This window comes from Nomascus leucogenys, chromosome 15 (assembly GCF_006542625.1).
Source record: "Nomascus leucogenys isolate Asia chromosome 15, Asia_NLE_v1, whole genome shotgun sequence".
Lineage (NCBI taxonomy): Eukaryota > Metazoa > Chordata > Mammalia > Primates > Hylobatidae > Nomascus > Nomascus leucogenys.
In genome coordinates, this window is record NC_044395.1 from 10,780,826 (window position 1) to 10,808,277 (window position 27,452).

The window sequence follows — 27,452 nt, forward strand, 5'->3', positions numbered from 1 at the left end:
AACCATAACAGGCTAGAATACTGGACCAGTCCTTGGAATCAGATGGAGCAGTTCGATGTCTAAAATGAATCGCTAGTTTCCATCTCTCAATGGAAATGTGAGCCTGAAAGTATTTGGTGTCTCAATCAATATTAAGGCCATTTGGAACCAACTATCAGTTCTTGGAGCTTTAGAAATTATTGAACCCAAATTCAGAATCTCTGCCTTTAAACATCACACCATGTCCTTTGAGCATGCATTCTAATAGATAGTTATAAAAGAGTATTTCTCTCTATTCCTCAGATAAATCTGATCCGCTTGAACTACAGCTTCATTTTACAGTATCTTCTGTGTTTAATGTGTGTCTATTTAGCCATGGACATTAAGAAATCACAGCAGCAGATGTGCTAATTTTTAATCTATCATAATTGATAATTTTGAATGTGTGAAACTCTATGTATCTTGAACCAAGCTGGTAGTGTTATTCATATATTTATTTATACCTGAACATTATTATAAAATGATTATTGTATAAAGATTTGGTACAAAATGGAAAATATATAGCTGTGTATTAATTGTATCTGTGACATTCATTTTAATGGTTTTATCTATTAGTGATTACAGATTCTCCCAAAACCAGATAATTCAGCTAATTTATTAATAAAGTATTATAATCTTTGCTCTTATTCAAAACAAGTAGCTATTTCATATTTTTTATTTTTAAAAGTAAAAAATAGTAATGCTTTCAATCATAGAGTCTCTGTATGCAGTTGAAGTTGTTATTAACTTCAAATAGATAGTTATAACTACAAGATATTTTTATGAAAGCCTTAAGATAACCACAAAGTCTCAAAAGATAAAGAGAAAATAATCAAAGCAAATTGCTACCAAAAAAGGTAATCAAATAAAGGAAGAAGGCAAGAGAAGAAGAAGCCAACTGCAAAACAAACAGATAACAATTAAAATGGCAGTGATAAGTCCTCACTTATCAATAGTTATTTTAAATGTAAATGAAATAAATTCTCCAATCAAAAGACACAGAGTGATCATTTTTGTCTATCATACCTCAGTAAAGCAGAAAGCATACTTGTAAGCTTAAGCATCTTTACCCTAAAAATCCACTGAATGTTAAACTGTTAATTACAATACCTCAAAAAAGAATTAAAGTGAATGAATGGATTTTACAGTACATAAACTACACTTCATTAAGCTGCTTTTTTAAAAAGTGAAATAAAGACTAAAAAAGGCATGGATTCCAAACTCTATACAGAGCTTGATATCTGACAAAGGTTTTAAATATATATATATAATCTCATGTAAGCCTGACTATATTCCTATACAATTCCACTTTCAGCTTTATGACTATGCTTATTATTATTTAAGAAGAATTGCCTAACATTATACCCTCATCCCTCCCTGAGATTCTGTCTATTTATGGGCCCTCACTGCATTACTGAATTCTTCCCCACACCTCACCTCATTTTCATATCTCACCAATAAGGATGTCTGTTTGTCACATCACTTAGTAATAAAAACTGGTTTATGTGCAAAACAAACAAACACAAACTTTTAACTTTGGATAGACCACAATAGAAAAAAGAATGTTTTCTACCCCTGAAATTCCAAAAAGTACAATTCTGTAAATGAAAGGTCAGTGAAGTGTGCAGATTTGGTAGATCAGACTACATGGAAGCCAGTTTCAACTATAACATGCAAAGAGTTTGGAAATCATCACTCTCATCATTACCACAAGAAAAAGCTGAACAAACATGATATGGTTTGGATTTGTGTCCCCACCCAAATCTCAGGTCGAATTGTAATCCCCAGTGTGGGAGGTAGGCCTGGTGGGAGGTGATTGGATGATGGGGGTGGATTTTCCCATTTGGTGCTGTTCTTGTGATACAGTGCTCATGAGATCTGGTTGTTTAAAAGTGTCTAGCATCTCCTTCCTCTTTCTCGTCTTCCTGCGTCGGCCATGTAAAGACACCTGCTGCTTTGCCTTCCACCATGATTCTAAGTTTCCTGCGGCCTCCCCAAAAAGCTGCTATGCTTCTGGTATAGCCTGCAGAATTGTGAACCAATTAAACTTTTTATTTATAAATTACCCAGTCTCAGGTTTTCTTTTTATAGCAATGCAAGAATGGAATAATACAAAACTAATTTCTCTGTACCCTTTAGAAACTGAGAACACAGGCAAATAGTCATCCTGAAATCCTGAGAGACAGGTGACTTCAGAGTCACTGCTGACATTTACAAACCCGGAAGAGAATCTTTGGAATGGAAGATAGACAAATAGAAACTTCCTAAACTTAAATGTAAAGATAAAAACAAAAACCAAATAAAAAATAAACACACATTTGCATGGTTATATAAAGAATCTTTGGAATGGAAGATAGACCAATAGAAACTTCCTAAACTTAAATGTAAAGATAAAAACAAAAACAAAATAAAAAACAAACACATAGGAAAAACAGAGCAGAACATTCAAAATTTACAGGATAATCTCAAAAGGTGTAACGTGCAATTGAAATACAAGATAAAACTAAGCAGAAAAATAGTTGAAGTTATAGCAAAAATTTTCCAAAATTAATGAAAAGCACAAAATTACAGATTCAGAATGTTCAAATAACACCAAAAGGATAAATACAAAAGGCCCTACATTTACGAATATAATATTCAAATTGCAGAAAACCAAAGACAAAAAGAAAATCCCAAAAGAAGTCTGCGGGGCAGGAGGGGGAGAACACTTTACTTATAGAGGAAAAAGAATATTGGGAGGCTGAGGTGGGTGGATCACAAGGTCAGGAGATTGAGACCATCCTGGCAAACATGGTGAAAACCCATCTCTACTAAAAATACAAAAAATAAGCCGGGTGTGGTGGCGGGTGCCTGTAGTCCCAGCTACTCGGGAGGCTGAGGCAGGAGATAGGTGTGAACCTGGGAGGCAGAGCTTGCAGTGAGCCAAGATCGCACCACTGCAGTCCAGCCTGGGCGACAGAGCGAGACTCCATCTCAAAAAAAAAAAAAAAAAAAAAAAACAATAACAGCATATTTCATGCCAAAAACTATTCATGCTAAAAGACATTGAAGTAAAATATTTAAAGTGTTAAAAGACAACACGGCCAGATGCAGTGGCTCATGCCTGTAATCCCAGCACTTTGGGAGGCCAAGGCAGGTGGATCACAAGGTCAGGAGATCGAGATCATTCTGGCTACCATGGTGAAACTCGTCTCTACTAAAAATACAAAAAATTAGCCAGGTGTGGTGGCATGTGCCTGTAGTCCCAGCTACTCGGGAGGTTGAGGCAGGAGAATCACTTGAACCCAGGAGGTGGAAGTTGCAGTGAGCCAAGATTGCGCCATTGCACTCCAGCCTGGGTGACAAAGCAAGACTCTGTCTCAAAAAAAAAAAAAAAAAAAGACACACACACACACACACACACACACACACACACACACACACACACGGAGCTATATGTTCAGCACAATTATGCTTCAAGTGAAGAAGAAATAAGGACTTCCCCAGACAAAAAGAAAAACTAAGGGAATCCATTGCCCACAGATCTGTTCTACAAGAAGTATTAAGACAAATTCTTCAGGAAGAAGAAAAAGGATACAGGTAAGAAACTCAGATCTATGCAAAGAAAGGAAATGTCAGGGAAGAAATAAATAAAAGTGAAATACATATTTTCATTTTCTTATTAATTGATCGGAAAGATAACTGTTTAAAGTTATAATAGTAACAATTGGGTAGTTAAAATATAGACATAAGTGAAATGAATGGCAGCAATGTCATAGTGGATGGGAAGAAGGAATTAGGAATACTCTGTTATAAGGTAACCACACTACATGTAAAGTGATATAGTGTAACTTGAAGGTGGGCTTAAATTAGTGATAAATGCATATTGCAAACCCCAGAGCTACAACTAAAAAAATTCTTAAGAAATATGATGGACATACTGAGTGGAGATAAAATGAAATCACACAAAATGCCTGGTTAAAGTTACAAAAGGCAAAAATAAAAGGAAAAAATAAAAGAAAAAAATGCAATAAATAGTAAACAGTTGACAAACATGGTAGATATTAACCTAATTTTATCAATAATTACTCTAAATATAAATGATATGGGTAGAAAATTTAAAGGTAGTGATTACCAGAGTGGATTAAAAACAAACAAAAACAAATAAATAAGATCCAACCACATGTTGTTTCCAAAAATCCACTTTAAATAAAAAGACTCATATAGGCTAAAAGTGAAGGGATGGAGAAAGATATACCCTGCCAAAACCAATCAGCAGAAAGCTGCAGTAGTAACGTAAATTTCAGACAAAGCCAACTTCAGAACAACAACAAAAATCAGGAATAAAGTTGAGCATTAAATAATGATAAAAGAGTCAATTTTCCAAGGATGTATAATAATTTTAAATGTGTATGCACTTACGAGAATATCAAATATATGAGGCAAAAACTGATAAAATACATAGTTGATTGAATGGGTTTTTTTCTTGGTTTTCTCCTGGTCAATCAGATACTCCAGAAAGCAGATGGACTGTTTTTAAGGAAGCAATTGCTGTGAGTTGGGAGAGGAAGAGCAGATGCTTAGTGACCCTGAGTGGGACTGTGTTAGAGTTGGGGAAGACACGGGATGGATTTCATTAAGAAGTCTATGTAGAACAGAGAACCCTCCAGGGGAGCTCCTGGGCTGTTTGAGTGGAAGAATCTTGAAGGAATGGTATCTGCCACTTTTCCTGTGGCCAAGTCTGCTGCTGTGGGGAAACAAGTACTAGATAAAGGCAACTAATGGGAGATGAGAACAGCTTCTCTCCTGGGCTCCTTGCCTGGACCACCAGTTTCTGAAATTACAGATGGTTCTTTATACTTTCCCAAAACATAAAGCATCAGGCTTGAAATGGGGTTTCAACAAATGTGCCAAAATGCCATTTGCTGATTATGAAGACTGACACTTGTTTAGATTCGAGGAATTTACAGTTGGCACAACATTTCACTGTGCAGGAGCCCAAATGGAAAAATAAAACCATGCCACTTTAAAACTGTAGTTGTCTTATTTTAAAGAGGTCAAAAGACAGGTTGATAATTTTTTTCTTGTTTCTTTTGGTTCATTTTGTTTTTTGTTTTAGAAAGCCCTGCACTAAGTCCGCAAGCCCCAGTCTGGAAGCTGAAGGGTGAGAAAAAAGGAGATAAACAATAAACACTCTGTGTAATAAATGTAAAGTTACAGCATTGTGTGCACAGAAGTTAACTATACAAGTTTCATGGTCCTTAAGAAACTATTTTCTGAGGTTACATAGGTAGGGCCTATCTAGATGGCAGACTTGGATATAAGCCTATTTCATGAAAATATTAAGCCTTTACTTTTCAAACTTCAATGTGCATGCATGCTACCTGGGAGCCTTGTTAAATAAAGTAGTTCCTGGTATTGACTAAAATTCTGCATTTCTAACAAGCTGCATTTCTAACAACCCTGTTCCACAGATCACATTCAGCATAAACAAACTTGGAAGAAAGACTGAGAGATTAGACTCCACTATGCAAGTCACACAAGTCTTCCTAATACCAGGTAACTCAACAACTTAAAGATTAACTCAGGCCTAGTCCACCCACTTTCTGAGTGAAAATGCACTGATGTTCCTCTAGGAATTGAGTGGAATTCGAAAGTGTTAAAAAAGTTCTAGTTTAATCCCTTAGTTTTACAGATGAGGGTATTTAGTGCCTGAGGGTGAAATCATTTGCCCATCATCACATAACTATTTAAGGGTATGGTCAGGATTCCACAGTGGTATTCTTATTAGTATCCTTTACTTGCTTCATATAAGAGAAGTCAGCCTACAACAGAAGATAGAGGGTCAGGATACCATGGGAACAGTGGAGGCATCAGAAAAGCTGGGACAGAAAACAAGGGATAATAAAACCAACGTAAGTTCAATAAATGAATCTATGGGAGAGTAGACCTCTTACTAAGCTTTTTTTCCCTACTGAGTTTTATTTCACTAACTTCAGTTCAAATTTCCACAACTGTGTCCTGGTCAATTTACTATCCTAGCTTGGCTTCCCAAAATGGCAGTACCAAAAGATTTGTGGGGTAGGGAGACGAGACCACTTTAAGAACCACTGCATTTACTCATCGAAGGGTAGAAATAGCTATTTTAATATTGATACAAGTTATTTTAAGGGACAGCATATCAAATAGGGTCATTTCCACTAGGATAGGGCATATGAGACACAAGGGTCAGGAGTGATTACAGGGAGCTCCTTTCTTCCTAATGCGGTAAGTGCTCCAGATTCAGGTCCCAGGCAAAGTTCCCATTAAGCCCACCCTTCCCTTTACTGCACTAGATCAGGGCCCGACTTAGAGGACTCATAGGTTCAGGGTAGGACTGAGGATTGCATTATAGACTTCTTCTTAAGGTGTTTCATGATTAAGGAGGAACATCTCTCTCCAATCGTTATAGTTCAACCCAAGTCTTTCAGGCAGTGGAAGAAAAAGCATGTAGATTGTACAAGCTAGCAAAGCCCAAGCAGAATGAATCAGGAAGGTCCCCAACAGTGTCACCTCTCACAGTGGACCCCTGGAGTCTCTCTCTTTGTGATCTTGACATTACATTGATCCAGATGTTGGCTTTCAACTTCCCTGTAACTCCTCCTCCACAAGCTTACCAGTATGGTCCTGATAAGTATGTAAGATAGAAAGTGAAAAAACAAAGATAATGCAGAAAATTCTCTAATTCAAGCATTCCCTAACATAAGTGCTACAATCTTTAGTCCATAGTTCATGTCACCTGTTTTTCATGTTGTTTCCCTGGAAACTCTGGAAAGAACATTACTGCCTATGAATGTTTTGAACTCCTTCAAGAAAGGGAATAGGTTCTGGGACCACTGTCACTTTTCTGAGGGCATATGTTGGGAAAAGAAAGATCATATCCAAAGTGAACCTGGAGCAGAGAAGCAAAGTGGAGTAAGCATCCTTTACTTTTATGGCAAAAAATAAAGAGTTATAAAACACAGGAACACATCATCACAGCGAAAGTGATAATAGAGGAAATGACTGTAGCAAATTAAAGGCACTTCTTTTCCTGGATGGTATCTTCAAAAGGAAAAGATAGCAGGATCCACAGATGACTTCAGGAAAGTAATAGCAGCTTTCACAACCGAAGGCATGGTGGAGCCTGTGGTGAGGAAAAACAAGAATCAGGGATGAAGGATTGCAATAAGAGGCTCCTCCAAACCTCCCAGATCATCTACCCTGAGTTGTGCTTTTATCTGTCCTCAGTATCCCTGCTTTTTCTCTTCTTACTGCCCAGATTCTCCTTGAATCTTCTTTGGCCCCAGATACCCTCAGCTGCAGTGAGATAATAGACAGCCAGGAGAACACGCACCAAGTCTAGTCTTCTACTCAGCTTGGTACTGAGACAGTAAGGAGAATCAATGCCACTTGTCCTTCTCACAGTTCACACTCCCCATTCGTGTCCCTCTCCCTCCCTACTCACCCACCTACCTTGTCCCCAATTTAATATTTCACCCTTGTCCTCCCAAGAAAAGAACTAGCAGGAAGATTATTAAGGATCTGAAGCAGGATGGTGGAGGCAGGTGACAATGGGACTCTCTTGTGGTCACTTTCTGCCAGGCCAGGGAAGGGGAAGGAGACAGGCCTTAGGATTGTGCTCCTACCTGCATGGGCACGCATCCAGGCCATGGCCTTCCTTTCCAGAAGCTCCCATTCACACTTCAAGTCCTTACCATTGCTATGCAGCCAGATCACGGCCAGGATGGTGGCCCAGCCTGAGGAATCCACAAGCTGCACAGTAGATAGAGAGCTCCAGTTGGTGAAGGAAGTCCCTCAAAAGGATGCAAAAAGCTTCACTCCCTCCTCACTTAGCATCCTTCTAAATGCTACTAGATGGAGTTACCTGGTCTTTCTTTACCTCCAGATACTACTTGCAAGGCATAATGTCAGGCCTTAAACCTCAGGGCAGCAATCCATTGAATCTCGAAATAGAAAATCCTAAGTTTTAAATCCAGTGTAACCACCAGGACAGTTCTGGAAACCCCTAAGACAAATCTTACCCAGCTCTAGTAAGAGAAACACAGGCGAAATTGCTTTATAGTTTATAAAGTACCTTCATGAGTTTTTTTAATTGTAACCCTTATACCCCCCCCACCAAAGAAATCATGAAAAAATATCAATAAACATTTTTCAGAAAGAAAACTGATTTTATATCGAAGTATTAACAAAATGATTTGCTCAAACTTAGCCATCTAGCAAATGACAGAAGTGAGACTAAAGGCCAAATATTCTGATTCTAGTTATACTGCTCTTATTTCTCAATAGAAAATCTCAGCCATACAGCAGAAAATTGTCTCCCATGAGTTTTCACCCACTGCTCCCAGCTTCAGCTTTTAGAGTCAGGAGATCAAGGGAAATTCCTATTTTATATCATGACTTTTAAAATTTGGAAATGGCTATCATGTCCTCTCTGAGTGGTCTTATTTCAGATTAGAATTCTCAATTCCTCCATCTCTTCCTTAAGAGGACTGCTTATGTCAAAGCAGTAAGCATCCCCATGCTTGTTCTCCTAGTCTAAAAACAAACAGCGTAATGACTTTAAAAATATATCTCCTTAAATGGTCTATCTGGAGGTAAATGTACTTATAGAATTCTACAATCACAGCCCATTTCAGGTAACCCTGTTGTCCTCCATTTCTTAGTTAAATATTCTGATTCACATAGTTGTAGTCATCTAAAACCTCTGGGCCTGGCGCGGTGGCTCACGCTTGTAATCCCAGCACTTTGGGGGGCCGAGGTGGGCGGATCACGAGGTCAGGAGATCGAGACCACCGTGAAACCCCGTCTCTACTAAAAATACAAAGAAATTAGCCGGGCGTGGTGGTGGGCGCCTGTAGTCCCAGCTACTCAGAGAGGCTGAGGCAGGAGAATGGCGTGAACCTGGAAGGCAGAGCTTGCAGTGAGCCGAGATTGCGCCACTGCACTCCAGCCTGGGCGACAGAGCGAGACTCCATCTCAAAAAAAAAAATTAAAATAAAAATAAATAAATAAATAAATAAATAAAACCTCTGACTTTCATGTGCAAATGCTCTCTTCTCTACCTGTAGAGTTGGGAATTTGGAACCCAAAACAGTCCTTAGCTTTTATTCCTACTATGTTGTTTTTCTTTTTTTTTAAATGAAAAATTGCAACTCATTATTCAGAGGTTTTTTGGGATCCTGATTCTTTTGACTGATAGTTTATCTCCCAGTTTTGTCATCTACAAATAGGAAAGTCTTGGTCTTTAACTTCATCTGAATCATCATTGAAACTGTGGACCTCCAGAGAATTCAGAGCCTGGTGGGTCTAAAAATCTTAAATCAATTCATCATTCAGTGCCATGGGTTTTCAACTAGTTTGTACTTGGTCCACGTTCTCATCATTAAAAAAAAAATCAAATTCCTTACTGAAATTCAGATATACCAGGTCTGTTGGTTCACTTGATTCATTGGCCTGGTTACCATTCCAAAGAAGGAAATGTCAGTCTGATGTTTTTTGTTGCCAGTGCATCTAATAATCCCTGTATCCTCTTCCAAGTGTGTATGAATTATTATTTTAATTACTTTTTCTAGAACAGCATTTTCCAATAAAAATATAATGCTAAACACATATGTAATTTTAAATTTTCTAGTAGCCAAATTTTAAAAAGTAAAAATAAAGAGGTGTAATTATTTTACTGATATATTTTATTTAACCCAATCTATTAAAAAGTCATTTTAATATGCAATCAATATGAAAATAATTATTGATGAAATGTTTTATTCCTTTTTATATAAAGTCTTTGCAATTAGTATGTATTTCCCACCATAGCACACCTCTATTCAATAAAAAATTTAGTTCCTCATTTGTATTAGCCATGTTTCAAAGGCACAATAGCCACGTGTGACTAGTGGATACTGTATTGGACAGTGGAATTGCAGAATATCTGAAATTTATTTGATCTCCTTCCACATTTTGAAAGTTTAGAATGATATTTGTCCTTCAGGCTTTTTGCACCTGTCTCATGCCTAACAACTTCTCAAAGAGTGTTAGAAGATTTTGCAAGTTACCTTGAAATTCTGGAATGCAATTTATCCTTATCAGCATATTTAAATACATCTGAAACAACTAGGTGGTTCCTATTAACAACACTTTACCTATCCTGACTTCAGTTAACTTTTGCCAATGTCTGGACCACTGTCATCCGTATGAAGAGGAGCAATAATGAGGTTATTGGGGGTTCTCAAGACAGATAGTCTTAGAACTGAATCTGGCTCTGCCACTGATGGGCTAGGTAAACTCAGACACATTTTTAGACCTCTCTAAACTTCAGTTTCTTCATCTATAAACAGCAACACAAATGGGATCTACCTTATTAAATTAATGTGTGAAATAAATAAGCTCACGAATATTAACTGCTTAGCACAGTGCTTGGCACACAGTAATTGCTCACTAAATATTAGTTATATAACCAAGATGATTGGCAGGGAATATGATTAAAGTGGAAGAGGAATTTTGCTTTCCCTTTGTCATCCACTAACAAAAAACCATCAATTCCTACTAGCTTCCCCATTAATCCCTTGCTCTTTCTGCTCTAACATGACTGGAAAAATTTTCAGCCTCTATTTATTACAAATTAATTTAGTCTATGGCCCCCTATATTTTCCTTCCTTAGGTAGGTCCTGAATCACCTCAATTCTCAATGATGACCTCTCTCTCTCAAAAACATACATACTCCTTTTTCCATTGAATCTTACCTCGGCAGGGTGTGCAGCCGTTATTTCTTCCAAACTCATACCTAGGACCTTGGCTAGATCTTCATTCAGATCCCAGGAACCATTTGCATTTTGGTGGTAAATCAGCTGCACAAGATGATTCTCTCCAAAGCCTTTGAGGAGAAAGAAAAGGGAAGGATGAGAAATTGTGGAGCTATCGGCACCTCAGCACACTTGAATTTAGGGCTGCTAAATTCAGAGACAGGCCATAGCAAGCATGCAATAGAAAGTCATCAGACAACATCCAGAAGATTGGTCTTCAAACCCTACTTGTGAAAGGATGACCAGCGGAACAGGGGCTCACAGAAGGTGGCAGCGGGGCTCTGCCGGGGGGTGGGGGCAGCCCGCAGGCAAGCTGTGTGAGCTGAGATGGCCAAGGGGGTTTGTTCGACTAGGGGTCGCCCTAGACTCCACTGGGATAGAAGGTTTCAGGGTTCTATATGATATGCTAATGAACCTAGATGGGCTGACCCTGGGAAACATAGGGGCAGAACAAATCTGACCTTCTGCCCGGTGCTTTTCAAACAGATGACCTCCTGGGTAAAGAAAGCCACAGGCAGCAGAACATCGAAGGTTAGTTTGTCAGTCCCTATAGATTGTAGGGGTGAACCGAGGCCTGCCTCGGTAAGTTTCCAAGTTGGTTCTGTGGGTGGAGGCCACATTGTAGGCCTGCATGGTAAGTTTCCAAGTTGGTTCTGTGGGTGGAGGAGTGAATCTTTTCCAATGCATGGGGGGTCTCTTTGAGAAACATCCATCTCTTGTCATAGCTGTAACTACGAGCTTTTAGCTTGCCTAGTCTTATATATGTGACAGAAAAACATTGTTGAGAAAATGTTCCTATAAAGGTGCTCACCTGGACTGTGCTGGTCCTTGTGACTTATCAACCCACAGAGACTGTAATCGTCCACCTGGAATGTCTTGGCCTTATAACACATAACTTCCCCTCTGGGCTGAGATGCAGAAGGAGGACGGTCAGAGGGTAAGGCCTTTCGAAAACCTGAAAAAATCCAAACATTAAGACAGTGGCACTCCCTGCTCTCTGCAGTGGGCAAAGGATCCTGACAATTCGAGATACATACCCTCCCATCCACATTGGCTTCAGTCACCACCCTTACTGGGCTATTTTTCTCTCATATGCCCACCTCCTGCACAAACCCTCACCCTCTGAGCTCTCCTTCCACTGTGTCCTCTGGAACCCCTGATACATGCTAAACAATTTTTCCTGCATCTTTAGTTTTACCACAGGAGGCTTCTGCCAGCTAAGTCTCAACTTAAAACTGAATTTATCCTCCCAAAAAACTATTCTCCCTCCGTCACTCTCAAATGGTTGTTGCTCAATGTACCACACTTCAAGTAGGGAGGTAGGGTTGGCAACCTCTTCAGTCCCTGATGCTGCATCCAGATCATTAAATGTGGTTTACCTTCCACATGTTGTCACTATTGTCTACTTCCAATCTCTTTGTTACTTCCGATCATTCACTAAAGTATCTGAAAACTAGACCATAGACTTCCACTCCATTGAAAGGCCTACCATCATCTTGAGAGATTTCATCACCCATGTAGATAGCCTATAAAACACCCTAATGCAAAGCTCCTTTGACTTCATCAAATCCAATGACTTCCACTTCATTCTACTTCTGCCACTTCCTCCCAAGCCATGAAGACCTTGTTATTATGCAGAATTCTTCCACTAGTAGAAAATAAATTGAAGCTGGGCACAGTGGTTCATGCTTGTAATCCTAACACTTCGGGAGGCTGAGGTGGGAAGATCACTTGAGCCTACAAGCTTGATACCAGCCTGGACAAAGTAGCAAGACCTCATCTTTATAAAAAGTTTTAAAAATTATCTGGGCATGGTGACATGTGCCTAGAGTCCCAGGCAGAAGGATCACGCAAGGCCAGAAGTTTGAGACCAGCCTAGACAATGTAGTGAGACCTCATCTCTAAATAATATAAAAATTAAAAATTAGCTAGGCATGGTGGTGCGAGTCTAGAGTCCTACCTACTCAGGAGGCTGAGGTGGGAGAATCACTTTAGCCCAAGAGATCGAGGCTGCAGTGAACTACAATCACACCACTGCACTACAACCTGGGCAGCAGAGTGAGATCCTGACTCAAAAAAAAAAAAATTTTTTAAAAATTCCTAGTTTTAAAATACAGTATCTGATTTTTCCAGTTTTCTAACTTAGAGATTTCTGTTTTACCTGATCTTTGACCTCATCTGGACTACTAAGTTCTTGACTTCTCTACTTTTTTTCCTATATGTCAGCTTGCTTCCATCAAGCTCTCTAGTGTTACCCTAAAAACAAGCTTCCTAGCATTACCCTGACACCAAAACCAGATACAACAACAAAAGTAAAATTAGAGGCCAATATCCTTGATTAACATAGATGCACAATCCTCAACAAAATATTAGCAAACCACATTCAGCAGTACATTAAAATGATCATGCATCATTATCAAATGGGATTCATCCAAGAGACGAAAAGTTGGTTCAATAAACATAAATTGATAAACATGGATCACACTAACAGAAAAAAGGACAAAAACATATGATCATTTCAATAGATGCAGAAAAAGTATTAAACAAATGCAACATCACGATAAAAACTCAACAAATTAGGTATAGATGAAAGGTACCTCAACATAATAAAGACAATTATGGCAAACTCACAGCTAATATCATATTGAAGAGGGAAAAGTTGAAAGCATTTCCTCTAAAATCAGAAACAAGACCAGGACGCTCACTTTCACCACTTCTATTCAATATAGTACTGGAAGTCCTAGCCAGTGCAATTAGGCAAGAGAAATAAATAAAAAGAATCTAGATTGGAAAAGAGGAAGTTAAACTACCCCTGTTTGCAGATGACATGATCTTAAACATAGAAAACCCTCAAGACTCTACCAAAAAAAAAAAAAAAACTGTTAAATAGAATAAACAAACTCAGCAAAGTTGAAGGACATAAAATCAACATACAAAAGTCATTAGTGTTTCTATACACAAACAGCAAGCTCTCTGAAACAGAAATCAAGAAAACGATCTCATCTGCAATGGCTACGAAATAATTAAAACATTTAGGAATAAATTTAACTGAGGAGGTAAAACATCTCTATACTGAAAATTGTAAGATATTGATGAAGGAAATTGAAGAAGACACAAATAAATGTAAAGATATCTCACGCTCTTGGATTGGAAGAATAAATATTGCTAAAATGGCCATAATACCCAAAGCAATTTACAGATTCAATGCAATACCTATGAAAATATCAAAGACATTCTTCACAGAATTAAAAAATCGTAAATTTGTATGGAATTATAAAAACATAGTCAAAGTAACTTTGAGAAAACACACACACACACACACACACACACAAAATGCTGGAGATATCATACTATCTGACTTCAAAATATACTACAAAGCTATAGTAACCAAAACAGCATGGTACTTGCATAAAAACAGACACTGACCAATGCAACAGAAATGGAGAGCCCAGAAATAAATCCACACATTTATAGCCAACTAATTTTTGACAAAAGTGCTAAGAACACAATAGGTAAAAGATCATCTCTTCAATAAATGGCATTGGGAAAACTGGATATACACATATGAAAGAATAACATTAGACCCTTATCTCTCATCACATAGAAAAACCAACTCAAATGAACTAAAGTTTTAAGTGTAAGAGGTGAAACTATGAAACAACTAGAAGAAAACATAAGGGAAAATATCTATGACATTGGTCTGGGCAATGATTTTTGGACATGACCTCAAAAGCATGGGCAACAAAAGCAAAGTTATCTCTTGTGTATAGCAAAGAAAACAATCAAGAGGGTAAAGAGACAACTTATGGAATGGGAGAAAATATTTGCAAACCAAACATCTGATAAGGGTTTAATATATACAAAGTACAGAAGGAATTTAACTCAAAACCAAGAAAGCAAATAACCTTATTTAAAAATGGACAAAAGACTTGAATAGATACTTCTCAAAAGAAGGCATACAAATGGCCAATAGGTATATGAAAAAATTTCAGCATTACCAATTATCAGGAAATTGCAAATCAAAACCATGATGAGATATCACTTCATACCTGTCAGAATGGCTATCATCGAAAAGACAAAAGGTAACAAGTACTGGCGAGGATATGGGGAAAAGGGAATGTTTGCATACCATGGTGAGAATGTAAATTAGTATAGCCATTGTGGAAAACTGTGGCTCCTTAAAATGTTAAAAATGGAGCTACTACATGATCCAGCAACCCCACTGCTGGATATATACCCCAAAGAAAGGAAATCAGTAATATCAAAGAGATATCAGCACCATTCACAATAGCCAAGTCATGGAATCAACCTAGGTATCCATCAGTGGATGAATGAATGATGAAAATGTACTATATATACACAATGTAACATTATTCAGCCATAAAGAAGAACAAAATTCTGTTATTTGCAACAACATAGATGAACTTGGAGAACATTATGTTAAGTGAAATAAGCCAGCCACAGCCTGGGTAAAATGGCAAAACCCCATCTCTACGAAAAATACAAAAAAATTAGCTGGGCATGGTGGCATGCACCTGTAGTCCCAGCCACTCAGGAGGCTGAGGTGGGAGGATTGCTTGAGCCTGGGAGGTTGAGGCTGCAGTAAGCCATGATTGTGCCACTGCACTCCAGCCTGGGCAACAGAGTGAGACCCTGTCTCAAAAACAAAGAAGGAAAATAAGTCCAGAACAAATATATAAAGACAGGATAGGCAAATATATAGAGATAGAAAGTAGGTAAGTGATTACTGGGACTGGTGGAGAGGGGAGTGGAGGAGAAGATAGGTGGGGTCAGGGAGAGAAATGGGAAATATCTGTTAATAGTTATGAAGTTTATTTCTTGGGTGATGAAAATGCTCTAAAATTGATTGTGGCAATCAATGGTTGCACAACTCTGTGAACATACTAAAACCCATTGGATTGTACACTTTAAATGGGTGAATTGTATGATATTTGAATTATATCTCAACAAAAAAGATAAATCAGCTTCAGATTAGGCAGTTTGGTTACTCAGTGTTTACCTGAACTTTCTACATTTTAATGTTTGTTTTTTTGTTTTCTCTTGGATTATTTTAAATCTCCTTGCCAATGGGATGCATTCTAGTTCCCTGGGACAGAAAAGTTTAACACTAACCAGAAATCCTAGATGTGGAGGTATAAGGAAAACAAAGTAACTTAAGAACATTTTACAGCCTTTTCCTTTAAATAATGTGCTCAGATAGTCAGAATCTTTTATTCTATATGAGTTTGAATGTAATAAAACTCATTACCTGATTGGCATTTTATCTTCAGCGGGGCAGAAGCACCCAACAGAATTGGCCTCGGGATGTCCCTATGAGCCAGAGGCCCCTGAACTGGCTTGTTGAGCTCCTTATTGATAGCAATGAAAGCTGTGAAGGAGCTTATGACACCAGACTCAAGGCTAAGGTTCAATGCATCTTTTTTATCACTTGCTGGAGTCTCCCTGAGGCCCATGTCCTTGGTCTGGAGCAAGGACTTGGCAGCAAGGCGGTGAATGGTGAGGCTGAAAGGAAAAAATAAAAAAGTACTGAAATGTAGGGAAAGACATCCATATACCAGTTTCTCAGGGCTCCTAAAAGTTAGGAATAGAAGAATTAAGATAAAGGCAGATAAGGGGAGAGATAAGACTTGGGTGGTTTAGAAATAAAAAATGATTGTAGGAAAACAACTACAATGGAGCCCAGAATTAAGAGAAGAAATCTAATCCCCAAAGATGGCAGAGGAAAGAAGGAAGGAAGGAGGGAGGGAGGGAGGAAGGGAGGGAAGGAAGGAAGGAGGGAGGGAGGGAGGGAAGGAAGGAAGGAAGGAAGGAAGGAAGGAAGGAAGGAAGAAAGGAAGGGAGGAAAGGAAGCAAGGGAGGGAAAACTGAATTCTCACTTGACATCAGGCTTGGGTTGTAGAGGAAATGTCACCTTATCCTCAAAAGTCTTGCCCTGGAGTGTGTATTTGAGGCATACTTCTCCTGTTGTCTCTGCTGCCTGCAAATTAGAGATGAGTAGAAATGACAGAAGAAAGAGATCATCCATGGAAGGATCAGAACAGGGGCAGGTACCCAAAACACTGTATTAAAATATCTGATGAAGAATCAGGTAGCCTAGGAAACCAGAGACCTGAAATGATGGGAAGGAAGTAGGCTAGCTCTACTTGGCAAGTGCCGTCTCTGGCTGAGATTGAAATCCACCTACCAGCTTTAGTGGAATGGTCAATGTGGTAGCTCTTTGACCAGAGGAACAAATAAGAATGAGAACTCACTGGCATCCTCCCGGACAGTTGGGCATAGATGATTAATCTCTGACCCCTAAAGATGACAGTCTGTTCTGGGGAAAGCATTTTAGCAGACAGACCAGGAGGCAAATGCCAGCTCAGAGAGACATCCTCTACCACAGGCTGCAGAGAGCGTTTCAGAGTCCTGAGAGCCTAATGGGGGGAAGAGAACAGAATAAACACAAATGATACAGACAATGGCAGCTACAATTAACTGAACATTTATTATGTATCAGATGTGATACATAATACATGTCATGCCTACCCCTCAATACTATTCTAGGAGATGGGCTTTACATATGAAGAAGATTTACATATGAATAAGCCAAAGCTGAAATATTTAGTGACATAATTGTAAATAAAGAAAATGTTTGAGTAACAAGACCCTTGGAGAAGGGGATTAGATAAGAGGTGGCACCTACCGGGAAAGAGGAGCTTAGAAATACCACCAGATGGGTCTTCTCCTTTTGCAGAAAGATGAAATGGAATAGCAATTTACTACCTCTTCCAATCCATTAGACATATCATGATTATTCCTTCTCCTTTTTCTTTGTACCTTTTGCATGGAGGATGCATGTAGTACAAAAAGAAGTTCTAAAGCGCAGACCTAGAATTGCAGTCTTGACAGTCAACGCTCTTAGTTTGTCTGTGTCTGGTCTTAAATGCAAAGGCCCCGATGCCTTTCAGCATCTTGTCTCTGAGCTTGCAGCTACTGGGACCAGATGTCATATTTCCAGATACTACAGTGGGCTTCTATTACATGAGGCCAAAAGTAGCCCAACTAAGTATACAGCCTAAGACCTTGGGGATACAGGAACAGGTATCCTGGAGGAAAGTTGCTACCCCTGCCCTTGCACAGTGTTCCCCACCCCGTTCCACTTTGGTCTGGATTGCCACCTCCAGACAGACACAGTCAGTCTGTCCCTCACCTTGGACTGCATCCTGTCTTTGCCTGTGATAAATTCTGAGGTGCCCCCTGATGCCCGGGCAATACCTTTTATTAGGCTGGTAGAGGCACCTTCTCCAATACCGAATGAGAAACACCTGCAATTGTAAAAGGACAGAGGTTAGAGGCAGGCATTAAACAGTGAAAATATAAAATTAATACATAATGGCCAAAAGTACATAAGGAAATAGTCTACTTTCTTGACCAAAAGTGTAACAGCTACCATTTACTGAGCATATTCTATATTTTAGGAGGTATAAAAATGCCTTAAATCAATGATGCAATTTAATCATCACAAGACCCCTAAGAAGCAGGCTTCTGCTTCACTTTGCAGATAAGAAACGGAGGCCCAGGACATTTAAGAAATCTTTCCAAGATCATGCAACTACTAAATGATAGCAATGTCACTGGAGCACTGATCTGTCTTACTGCAGGATCCCTCTGGCAAACTAACAGAAAGATAGAAAGTAACACCAGTTCCTCCCTAATGATGTGCTGGTACCATATCTCCCCTAGCAAGACTATAATGGAAGTGTGCCTCCTGCACTTCTAGATGGAGAGTTCTTGTCCTGCCCTAGTCCATGTGCACCAAGTAACTTCTTAAACATAATGCAATTTCCCAAATAGAATTATAGATAAAAAAAGAATATATTGGTAGTACTAGCACAGGCACTTTTGGAAGGCATGACAGACAGAGTTTTCATTGTAAATTAATACCCTGCAATTTTGGTTTATGTATCAGTCTCTCTTAGATTAGTGTGAGCCATCATCCCCAAATCTAGTGGCATCAGCATTAGGATCAATGCTCTCTACACTTGTAAGACTCAGGAACAGGCTTCTAACTGGACCTACCTGTAACAATACTTCCTAAATACTACAGCATGACAGCATCTTGATATCACAACCTTTAAATTTCTAACATGATCTTTGAATTGTAGCCTATGTTATAAAGTGCTGTTATATTTTTTAAGGTCTTTTGTATAAAATCAAAACTAAACAATATTGGCTGGGTGTGGTGGCTCACACTTTGGGAGGCCAGTGCCAGGAGTTCAAGAGCAGCCTAGGCAACAAAGTGACAGACCCTGTCTCTAAACAATCAAAAAATATATATATTGATGACTGACTAGAACTCACGACAGTGCTGCATGTGGATGATAATAAAAATTAAAATATTTCAATAATAGCAAAATTTTATATAGCACTTACTTTTTATCTAGCACAGTTCCTAATACTTTCCCTAAGTATACTCTTTTAACCATAACAATAAATCTGTCAAGTGAGTACTATTAGGTTTCTAATTTTCATGTGAGGAAACTAAGGCATAGAGAGATTAGCTGATTTATCTTCTGCAGGCAAGCAGAAGAACTGTAACTTAAATCAATGACTTCTGACTTAAAATATAACACCCTAGGAAAGTTCTGCTCACAGCAATGCCACTGTAAATTGTTTCAAGCCAGCAGAGAACTAGGAAAGCTGTATACAATATTTACAATAATTTGTTTGAAAACATCAAAGGTCTACCAAGATAAAAATCTATAGGCCAAGACCTGGGAGAAGAGAGAAGCCAGGAGAAATGAGCCCAGCATCTGATGTTCCTTGACCCTTTGAAGCAAGTGCCAAGTACAAAAGCAGATGACTTAAAACCCAAGCGGTTACACGCAGGTGGGAGGAATGAAATATCAATTTGCGCTTTCCATAGCGAAGGTGTTCTTGTAAACAACTAAGAATTTAGGATACAACCCTAAAGGACTACATCCCAGAGGCAGAGGTGAATCAGAAATAGACCAGCCATCACCGCAACTGAAGTTCATCAGACCCTGAATGGATTAAGATGGTCTGTTCCCAGTCTATCCAGCGACCATTCAGAAGCAAAGAATGAAAAGAATGAATCCTCTCAGAAGGAAGATGTCATCTAGAGGATCATCTAATTTCTATAATTTTTTATTTGACAACTAACAAAAATAGAAAATCCTCAAATACTGGGAAATTAGGCGGTGTACTTGTGAATTATACAAGCTTAAAAAAGAAATCATAATGATAATTGGAAAATATTCTTAAGTGGATGACAATGGCAAATGGCATATCCATATTTAAAATTCAGCTACAGATGTGCTTAGATCTATAGCTCTGAATACACACATTAGAAAAGAAAGTCTAAAAATCAACTATCAAGCGTCTGTCTCAAGATGTTAAAAAAGGATGGCCAATGAACCCAAGGAATGTAAAAGAAAGAAAATAATAAAGATATATAGGAGCAGAGATTAATGAAACAGAAAACACTTATATGATAGAAAGTACCAACAAACCCAAAGGTGCTGGTGTTTTGAAATTATTATTAAAATTGATAAATATCCAGTGCAAGGAAAGAAATATTAATAGAAAAGGCACAAATAACCAACATTAGGAAAGAAAAGGTAATATCACTACATACTCTACAAAATTTAATAACATTATTAGGCAATATCATAGACAATTTCATGCAAAGAACTTCAATAAAATATACAAACTTTTATAAAAAATAAGAACACATAAAATATGAATAGTTCCAAACAAAAATTTTCTCAAAAAAATCCAGGCCAAGAGAGCTTTGCTGGCAAATTCTAATAAGTATTTATGAAAGAAAACCTTTTGGAGCAAGGAAAAAAGGCAACCTTCACAGCTCATTTTATGATACTAGCATAAAATTGATATCAAAACCTGACAAGATAAGACAATATATGTCAATATTTCCCATGAAAATAGATTCAAAATCCTGAAAAGAGTATTATCCAACTGAATGAAAAAATATATGAAAGAGATTAATACATCACAACTACTTTGGTTTTATTCCAGAAATTCAAGGTTGGTCTAACATTTAAGAATTATCATTAGAATTCACACTTTAAAATAATAAAGGATAAAATCACACATTCATCTAAACAGATGCATAAAATACATTTGATGAAATTTAACAATCATTCATTATTCAAAACAAAAGAAAGAAAAAAGAGAAAATAACCCTCAAAACAGAAATAAAAGGGAATTTCCTTAATCATAGAAAGGATAACTACAAAAAAAGAGAAACCCTTACAGCAAACACCATACTTAATCGTGCAAAGGTGAAATGTTCCCTTTGAGGTCCAAAATAAAATAAGGATATGATCATTTTGATTCAGATTTCTATTAGAGGTTCTCTCCAGGCTAATCCAGAAGGAAAGAAAAAAAAAATTTTTTTTTTTAAATAAGAAAAAGAGAAAATTTTAAAAAAAAAAAAAGAAAAAGAGAAAATTAAAAAAAATAAGAAAAATAAAACTGATATTTTTTGCAAATGTGATTCTTCATAGGATATCTAAAAGAGTCTGCAAATATATAATTTAATTAATATCTAAATTTATTAACATCATTAAATACAAGTCAAGGTAAAACAAGCTATTGAAATTCATTTCTATATAGAAATAAACATCCAGTAAATAAAATTATTAAAAAATACTATTTAAAATAGCATCAAACACCTAGGGAAACAATTTAATAAAAAAATGCATGAAGCTCTCTACACAGAGAATTATAAAATATTACAGAGAGATTTTGTGTGTACAGAAGGCTTCCCTTATCTGCAGTTTTACATTCTATAGTTTCAGTTATGTGCAGTCCACTGCAGTCCAAACATATTAAATAAAAAAATTCCAAAAATAGACAATTCATACATTTTAAATTGCATCCCATTCTGAGTCGCATGATGAAATCTTGTGCCATGCTGCTCAATCCCACCCTGGACATGAATCCTCTTTGCCCAGCATCTCCATGCTGTCTATATTACCGTTAATCACTTAGTAGCAGTCTCAGGTATCAGATAGATATTTATAATTTATAAATTAAATTTCATCATAGGTATGTATGTATAGGAAAAAATGGTACATATATGGTTTGGTAGTATCCACAGTTTCAGGCACCCACTAGGAGTCTTGGAAGGTATACCCGATGGATAAGGGTGGACTACTTATAGGTAGATTGAAGAAATGAGTAAGTTTACTGATTTTGCTGGAAGCTAGGTTTATCTCACTATAGAAAAGAAGACATAAATACAGAATTGGAGAAAAGAGGAAGAATGCTACACTGCTACCTTTGAAGCAGGGGCATAAGTAAAAATTTCAGAATTTTTTAAAAACATTTGCCAGTTCTGTCTGTTGAAAATGCCAAGAATAAATAACAGCCCAAGAGTAAGGAACAGACGTAACACTCAAATATTGATTTTCATTTATTGCTTTCACTAAAAACAGTATTCACTAAAAACTATTTCTTCAAGGACTTCTTGATCAAAAACGACAAAGAAGGGCATTACATAATGGTAAAGGGATTAATGCAACAAGAAGAGCTAACTCTCCTAAATATATATGCACCTAATACAGGAGCACACAGATTCATAAAGCAAATTCTTAGAGACCTACAAAGAGACTTAGACTCCCACACAATAATAGTGGGAGACTTTAACACCCCACTTTCAATATTAGATCAATGAGACAAAAAACTAACAAATATATTCAGGACTTGAATTCAGCTCTAGACCAAGTGAACCTAATAGACATCCACAGAACTCTCCACCCCTAATCAACAGAATATACCTTCTTCTCAGCACCACATCACACTTACTCTAAAATTGACCACATAATTGGAAGTAAAACACTTCTCAGCAAATGCAAAATAACGGAAATCATAACAAACAGTCTCTCAGACCACAGTGCAATCAAATTAGAACTTAGGATTAAGAAAGTCATTCAAAATCACACAACTACATGGAAACTGAACAACTGCTCCTGAATGACCACTGGGTAAATAACGAAATTAAGGCAGAAATAAATAAGTTCTTTGAAACTAATGAGAACAAAGACACAATGCACCAAATTTCTGGACACAGCTAAAGCAGTGTTCAGAGGGAAATTTATAGCACTAAATGCCCATAGGAGAAAGCGGGAAAGATCTAAAATCGACACCCTAACATCACAATTAAATAGAACTAGAGAAGCAAGGGCAAACACATTCAAAAGCTAGCAGAAGACAAGAAATAACTAAGATCAGAGCAGAACTGAAGGAGACAGAGACACAAAAAATCCTTCAAAAAATCAATGAATCCAGGAGCTGGTTTTTTGAAAGATTAACAAAGTAGATAGACCGCTAGCCAGACTAATAAAGAAGAAAAGAGAGAAGAATCAAATAGACACAATAAAAAATGATAAAGGGAGTATCACCACTGATCCCACAGAAATACAAACTACCATCAGAGAATACTATAAACAGCTGTATGCAAATAAACTAGAAAATCTAGAAGAAATGGATAAATTCCCGGACACATACACCCCCCACCCCAAGACTAAACCAGGAAGAAGTCGAATCCCTGAATAGACCAATAACCAGTTCTGAAATTAAGGCAGTAATTAATAGCCTACCAACCAAAAAAAAGCCCAGGGCCTGGAGGATTCACAGCTGAATTCTACCAGAGGTACAAAGAGGAGCTGGTACCATTCCTTCTGAAACTATTCCAAACAAAAGAAAAAGAGGGAATCCTCCCTAACTCATTTTATGAGGCCAGCATCATCTTAATACCAAAACCTGGCTGAGACACAACAAAAAAAGAAAATTTAAGGCCAATACCCACGATGAACATGGATGTGAAAATCCTCAATAAAATACTGGCAAACCGAATCCAGCAGCACATCAAAAAGCTTATCCACCATGATCAAGTCAGCTTCATCCCTGGGAAGCAAGGCTAGTTCAACATATGCAAATCAATAAATGTAACCATCACATAAACAGAACCAATGACAAAAACCACATGACTATCTCAATAGATGCAGAAAAGGCCTTCAATAAAATTCAACAACGCTTTGTGCTAAGAACTCTCAATAAACTAGGTATTGATGGAACATATCTCAAAATAATAAGAGCTATTTATGACAAACCCACAGCCAATATCATACCAAATGGGCAAAAGCTGGAAGCATTCCCTTTGAAAACTGGCACAAGACAAGGATGCCCTCTCTCACCACTACTATTCAACATAGTATTGGAAGTTCTGGCCAGGGCAATCAGGCAAGAGAAAGAAATAAAGGGTATTCAAATAGGAAGAGAGGAAGTCAAATGCTCTCTGTTTGCAGTTGACATTACTGTATATTTAGAAAACCTTATCGTCTCAGCCCAAAATCTGTTTAAGCTGATAAGCAACTTTAATAAAGTCTCAGGATACAAAATCAATGTGCAAAAATCACAAACATTCCTATACACCAGTAATAGACAAACAGAGAGCCAAATCATGAGAGAACTCCCGTTTACAATTGCTACAAAGGAATGAAATACCTACGAATACAACTTAGAAGGGATGTGAAGGACCTCTTCAAGGAGAACTAAAAACCACTGTTCAAGGAAATAAGAGAGGACACAAACAAATAGAAAAACATTCCATGCTCATGGATAGGAAGAATCAATATTGTGAAAATGGCCATACTGCCATCAAGCTACCATTGACTTTCTTCACAGAATTAGAAAAAACTACTTTAAATTACATATGGAACCAAAAAAGAGCCCATATAGCCAAGACAATCCTAACCAAAAAGAACAAAGCTGGAGGCATCACGCTACCTGACTTCAAACTATACTACAAGGCCACAGTAACCAAAACGGCAAGGTACTGGTACCAAAACAGATATATAGACCAATGGAACAGAACAGAGGCCTCAGAAATAATGACACACATCTACAACCATCTAATCTTTGACAAACCTGACAAAAACAAGCAATGGAGAAAGGATTTCCTATTTAATAAATTGTGTTGGGAAAGCCGGCTAGCCATATGCAGAAAACTGAAACTGGATCCCTTCCTTACACCTTATACAAAAATTAACTCAAGATGGATTAAAGACTTAAACATAAGACCTAAAACCATAAAAACCCTAGAAGTAAACCTAGGCAATACCATTCAGGACATAGGCATGGGCAAACACTTCATGACTAAAACACCAAAAGCAATGGCAACAAAGGTCAAAATTGACAAATGGGATCTAATTAAACTAAAGAACTTCTGCACAGCAAAAGGAATTATCATTACAGTGAACAGGGAACCTACAAAATGGGAGAAAAGTTTTGCAATCTGTCCATCTCACAAAGGGTTAATGTCCAGAATCTACAAAGAACTTAAACAAATTTACAATAAAGAAACAAACAACCCCATCAAAAAGCGGGTGAAGGATATGAACAGATGCTTCTCAAAAGAAGACATTTATGTGGCCAACAAACATATGAAAAAAAGCTCCTCATCACTGGTCATTAGAGAAACACAAATCAAAACCACAATGAGATACCATCTCACACCAGTTAGAAGGGCTATCATTAAAAAGTCAGGAAACAACAGATGCTGGAGAGAATGTGCAGAAATAGGAATGCTTTTATACTGTTGGTGGGAGTGTAAATTAGTTCAACCATTGTGGAAGACAGTGTGGGGATACCTCAAGGATCTAGAACCAGAAATATCATTTGACCCAGCAATCCCATTACTGGATATACACCCAAATGATCAGAAATCATTCTACTATAAAGACACATGCACACATATGTTTATTGCAGCACTGTTCACAATAGCAAAGACTTGGAACCAACCCAAATGCCCATCAATCTAGACTGGATAAAGAAAATGTGGCACATATGCACCACGGAATACTATGCAGCAATAAAAAAGGATGAGTTCATGTCCTTTGCAGGGACATGGATGAAGTTGGAAACCACCATTCTCAGCAAACTAACACAGGAACAGAAAACCAAACACTGCATGTTCTCACTTACATGTGGGAGTTGAACAATGAGAACACATGGACACATAGAGGGGAACATCACTCACTGGGGCCTGTCATGGGGTGGGGGGCTGGGGGAAGGATAGAATTAGAAATATCTAATGTAGATGATGGGTTGATTGGTGCAGCAAACCACCATGGCACATGTATACCTATGTAACAAACCTGCATGTTCTGCACATGTATCCCAGAACTTAATAAAAAGAACATAAAGAAAAATTGACAAATATGGCCTGCATTTAGATAATGGTGTTATCTCAACTTTAAATGTCTTGAATTTAATAGCTTTATTGTGATGCAGCAGAATGTTCTTGTTCTTAGAAGATGAGTGCATAAGTGTTTATATATGAAGGGTTATGATATCTGTGGCTTGCCCTCAAATATTTCAGACAAAAAACACAGCTGAAACAAATGTGGTAAAAGGTTGACAACTGGTAGACCAGGGTGAAAGGCATATGGTGTCCATTGCTCTTTTTTTTTTTTTTTTTTTCAAGACGGATTCTTGCTCTGTCACCCAGGCTGGAGTGCAGCAGTGTGATCTCGGCTCACTGCAACCTCCACCTCCCGGGTTCAAGCAATTCTCCTGCTTCAGCCTCCTGAGTAGCTGGGCTTACATGCACACACTATCATGCCCTGGCTAATTTTTGTATTTTTAGTAGAGACAAGGTTTCACCATGTTGGCCAGGTTGGTCTCAAACTCCTGACCTCATGGTCTGCCCACCTCGGCCTCCCAAAGTGGTGGGATTGCAGGCATGAATCACTGCGGCCAGCCCCCATTGTTCTATTTTTGCAACATCTCTATATGTTTAAGGTTTCTCAATAAAATGTTGGAAACAAGCACTTCAAGAAATCAGAAAAGACCAAAGTAAATGAAAGAATATACTATGTAAATAGATTGGAATGCTCAATATAGTAAATAGTAAGTCCTGCTTAAATAGATCTAGTCAATGCAATTCTAGCCAATATACCAATAGGTTTCTTTTTTTGGTAAAAACTGACAAGCTAATGCTAAAATACAAATACTAAGAGTCAAGTGTAATCAAGACAGTCTTGGTTATGAAATGAACAAAATTGAGGACTTATCACTATTGGAAATCAAGATTTATCGTGAACCTGTGCTAATTTATACGGTGTAGTTCTAGCACACGTCTAGATGAATAGACCAATGCAATGGAACAGAGGATCCAGAAACAATGTACATGTATACAGGTGCTTATTGATGACAGAGATGACACTGTGCATTAGTGAGAAAAGGTCAAACTTTTCCATAAATGGAATAGGGTCAATTTGATATCCACATTACAAATATACGAAACCTTGGATAGGGAAAGACTTTTTAACAGGACACAGAAAACACTAAACATGAAGAAAAAGACTGAAAAATATCGAACTACATTAAAATTAACAACTATTACTGAAATACATTTTGAAGCTAAGAGCAAACTATAGAGTATTTCTAGAACATACAGTCAACAAAGAGCTTGTATCCAGATGACAGAATGAACTATAGATCAATAAGAAAATCAATCTAATAGAAATAAATAACAGGAAAAAGACTTGAAAGCACATCACA

The 27,452-nt window shown here is 37.7% G+C and overlaps 1 protein-coding gene across 2 annotated transcripts in view; it reads right to left on the bottom strand.

Moving 5' to 3' along the window:
* Positions 1-6,112: 6,112 nt before the first annotated feature.
* VWA5A (von Willebrand factor A domain containing 5A) overlaps positions 6,113-27,452 on the bottom strand; it is a 31,552-nt gene continuing 10,212 nt past the window's right edge. For both annotated transcript variants that reach the window (XM_003253313.1, XM_003253314.2), the window contains 8 exons: positions 18,049-18,163; positions 17,108-17,272; positions 16,733-16,833; positions 16,105-16,358; positions 11,647-11,790; positions 10,776-10,906; positions 7,665-7,791; positions 6,113-7,162 (listed from right to left, as the gene is read on the bottom strand). In XM_003253313.1, the coding sequence (XP_003253361.1) occupies positions 7,083-7,162; positions 7,665-7,791; positions 10,776-10,906; positions 11,647-11,790; positions 16,105-16,358; positions 16,733-16,833; positions 17,108-17,272; positions 18,049-18,163 (1,117 nt within the window). In that variant the 3' untranslated portion in view covers positions 6,113-7,082. The remainder of the gene's footprint in view (positions 7,163-7,664; positions 7,792-10,775; positions 10,907-11,646; positions 11,791-16,104; positions 16,359-16,732; positions 16,834-17,107; positions 17,273-18,048; positions 18,164-27,452) is intronic.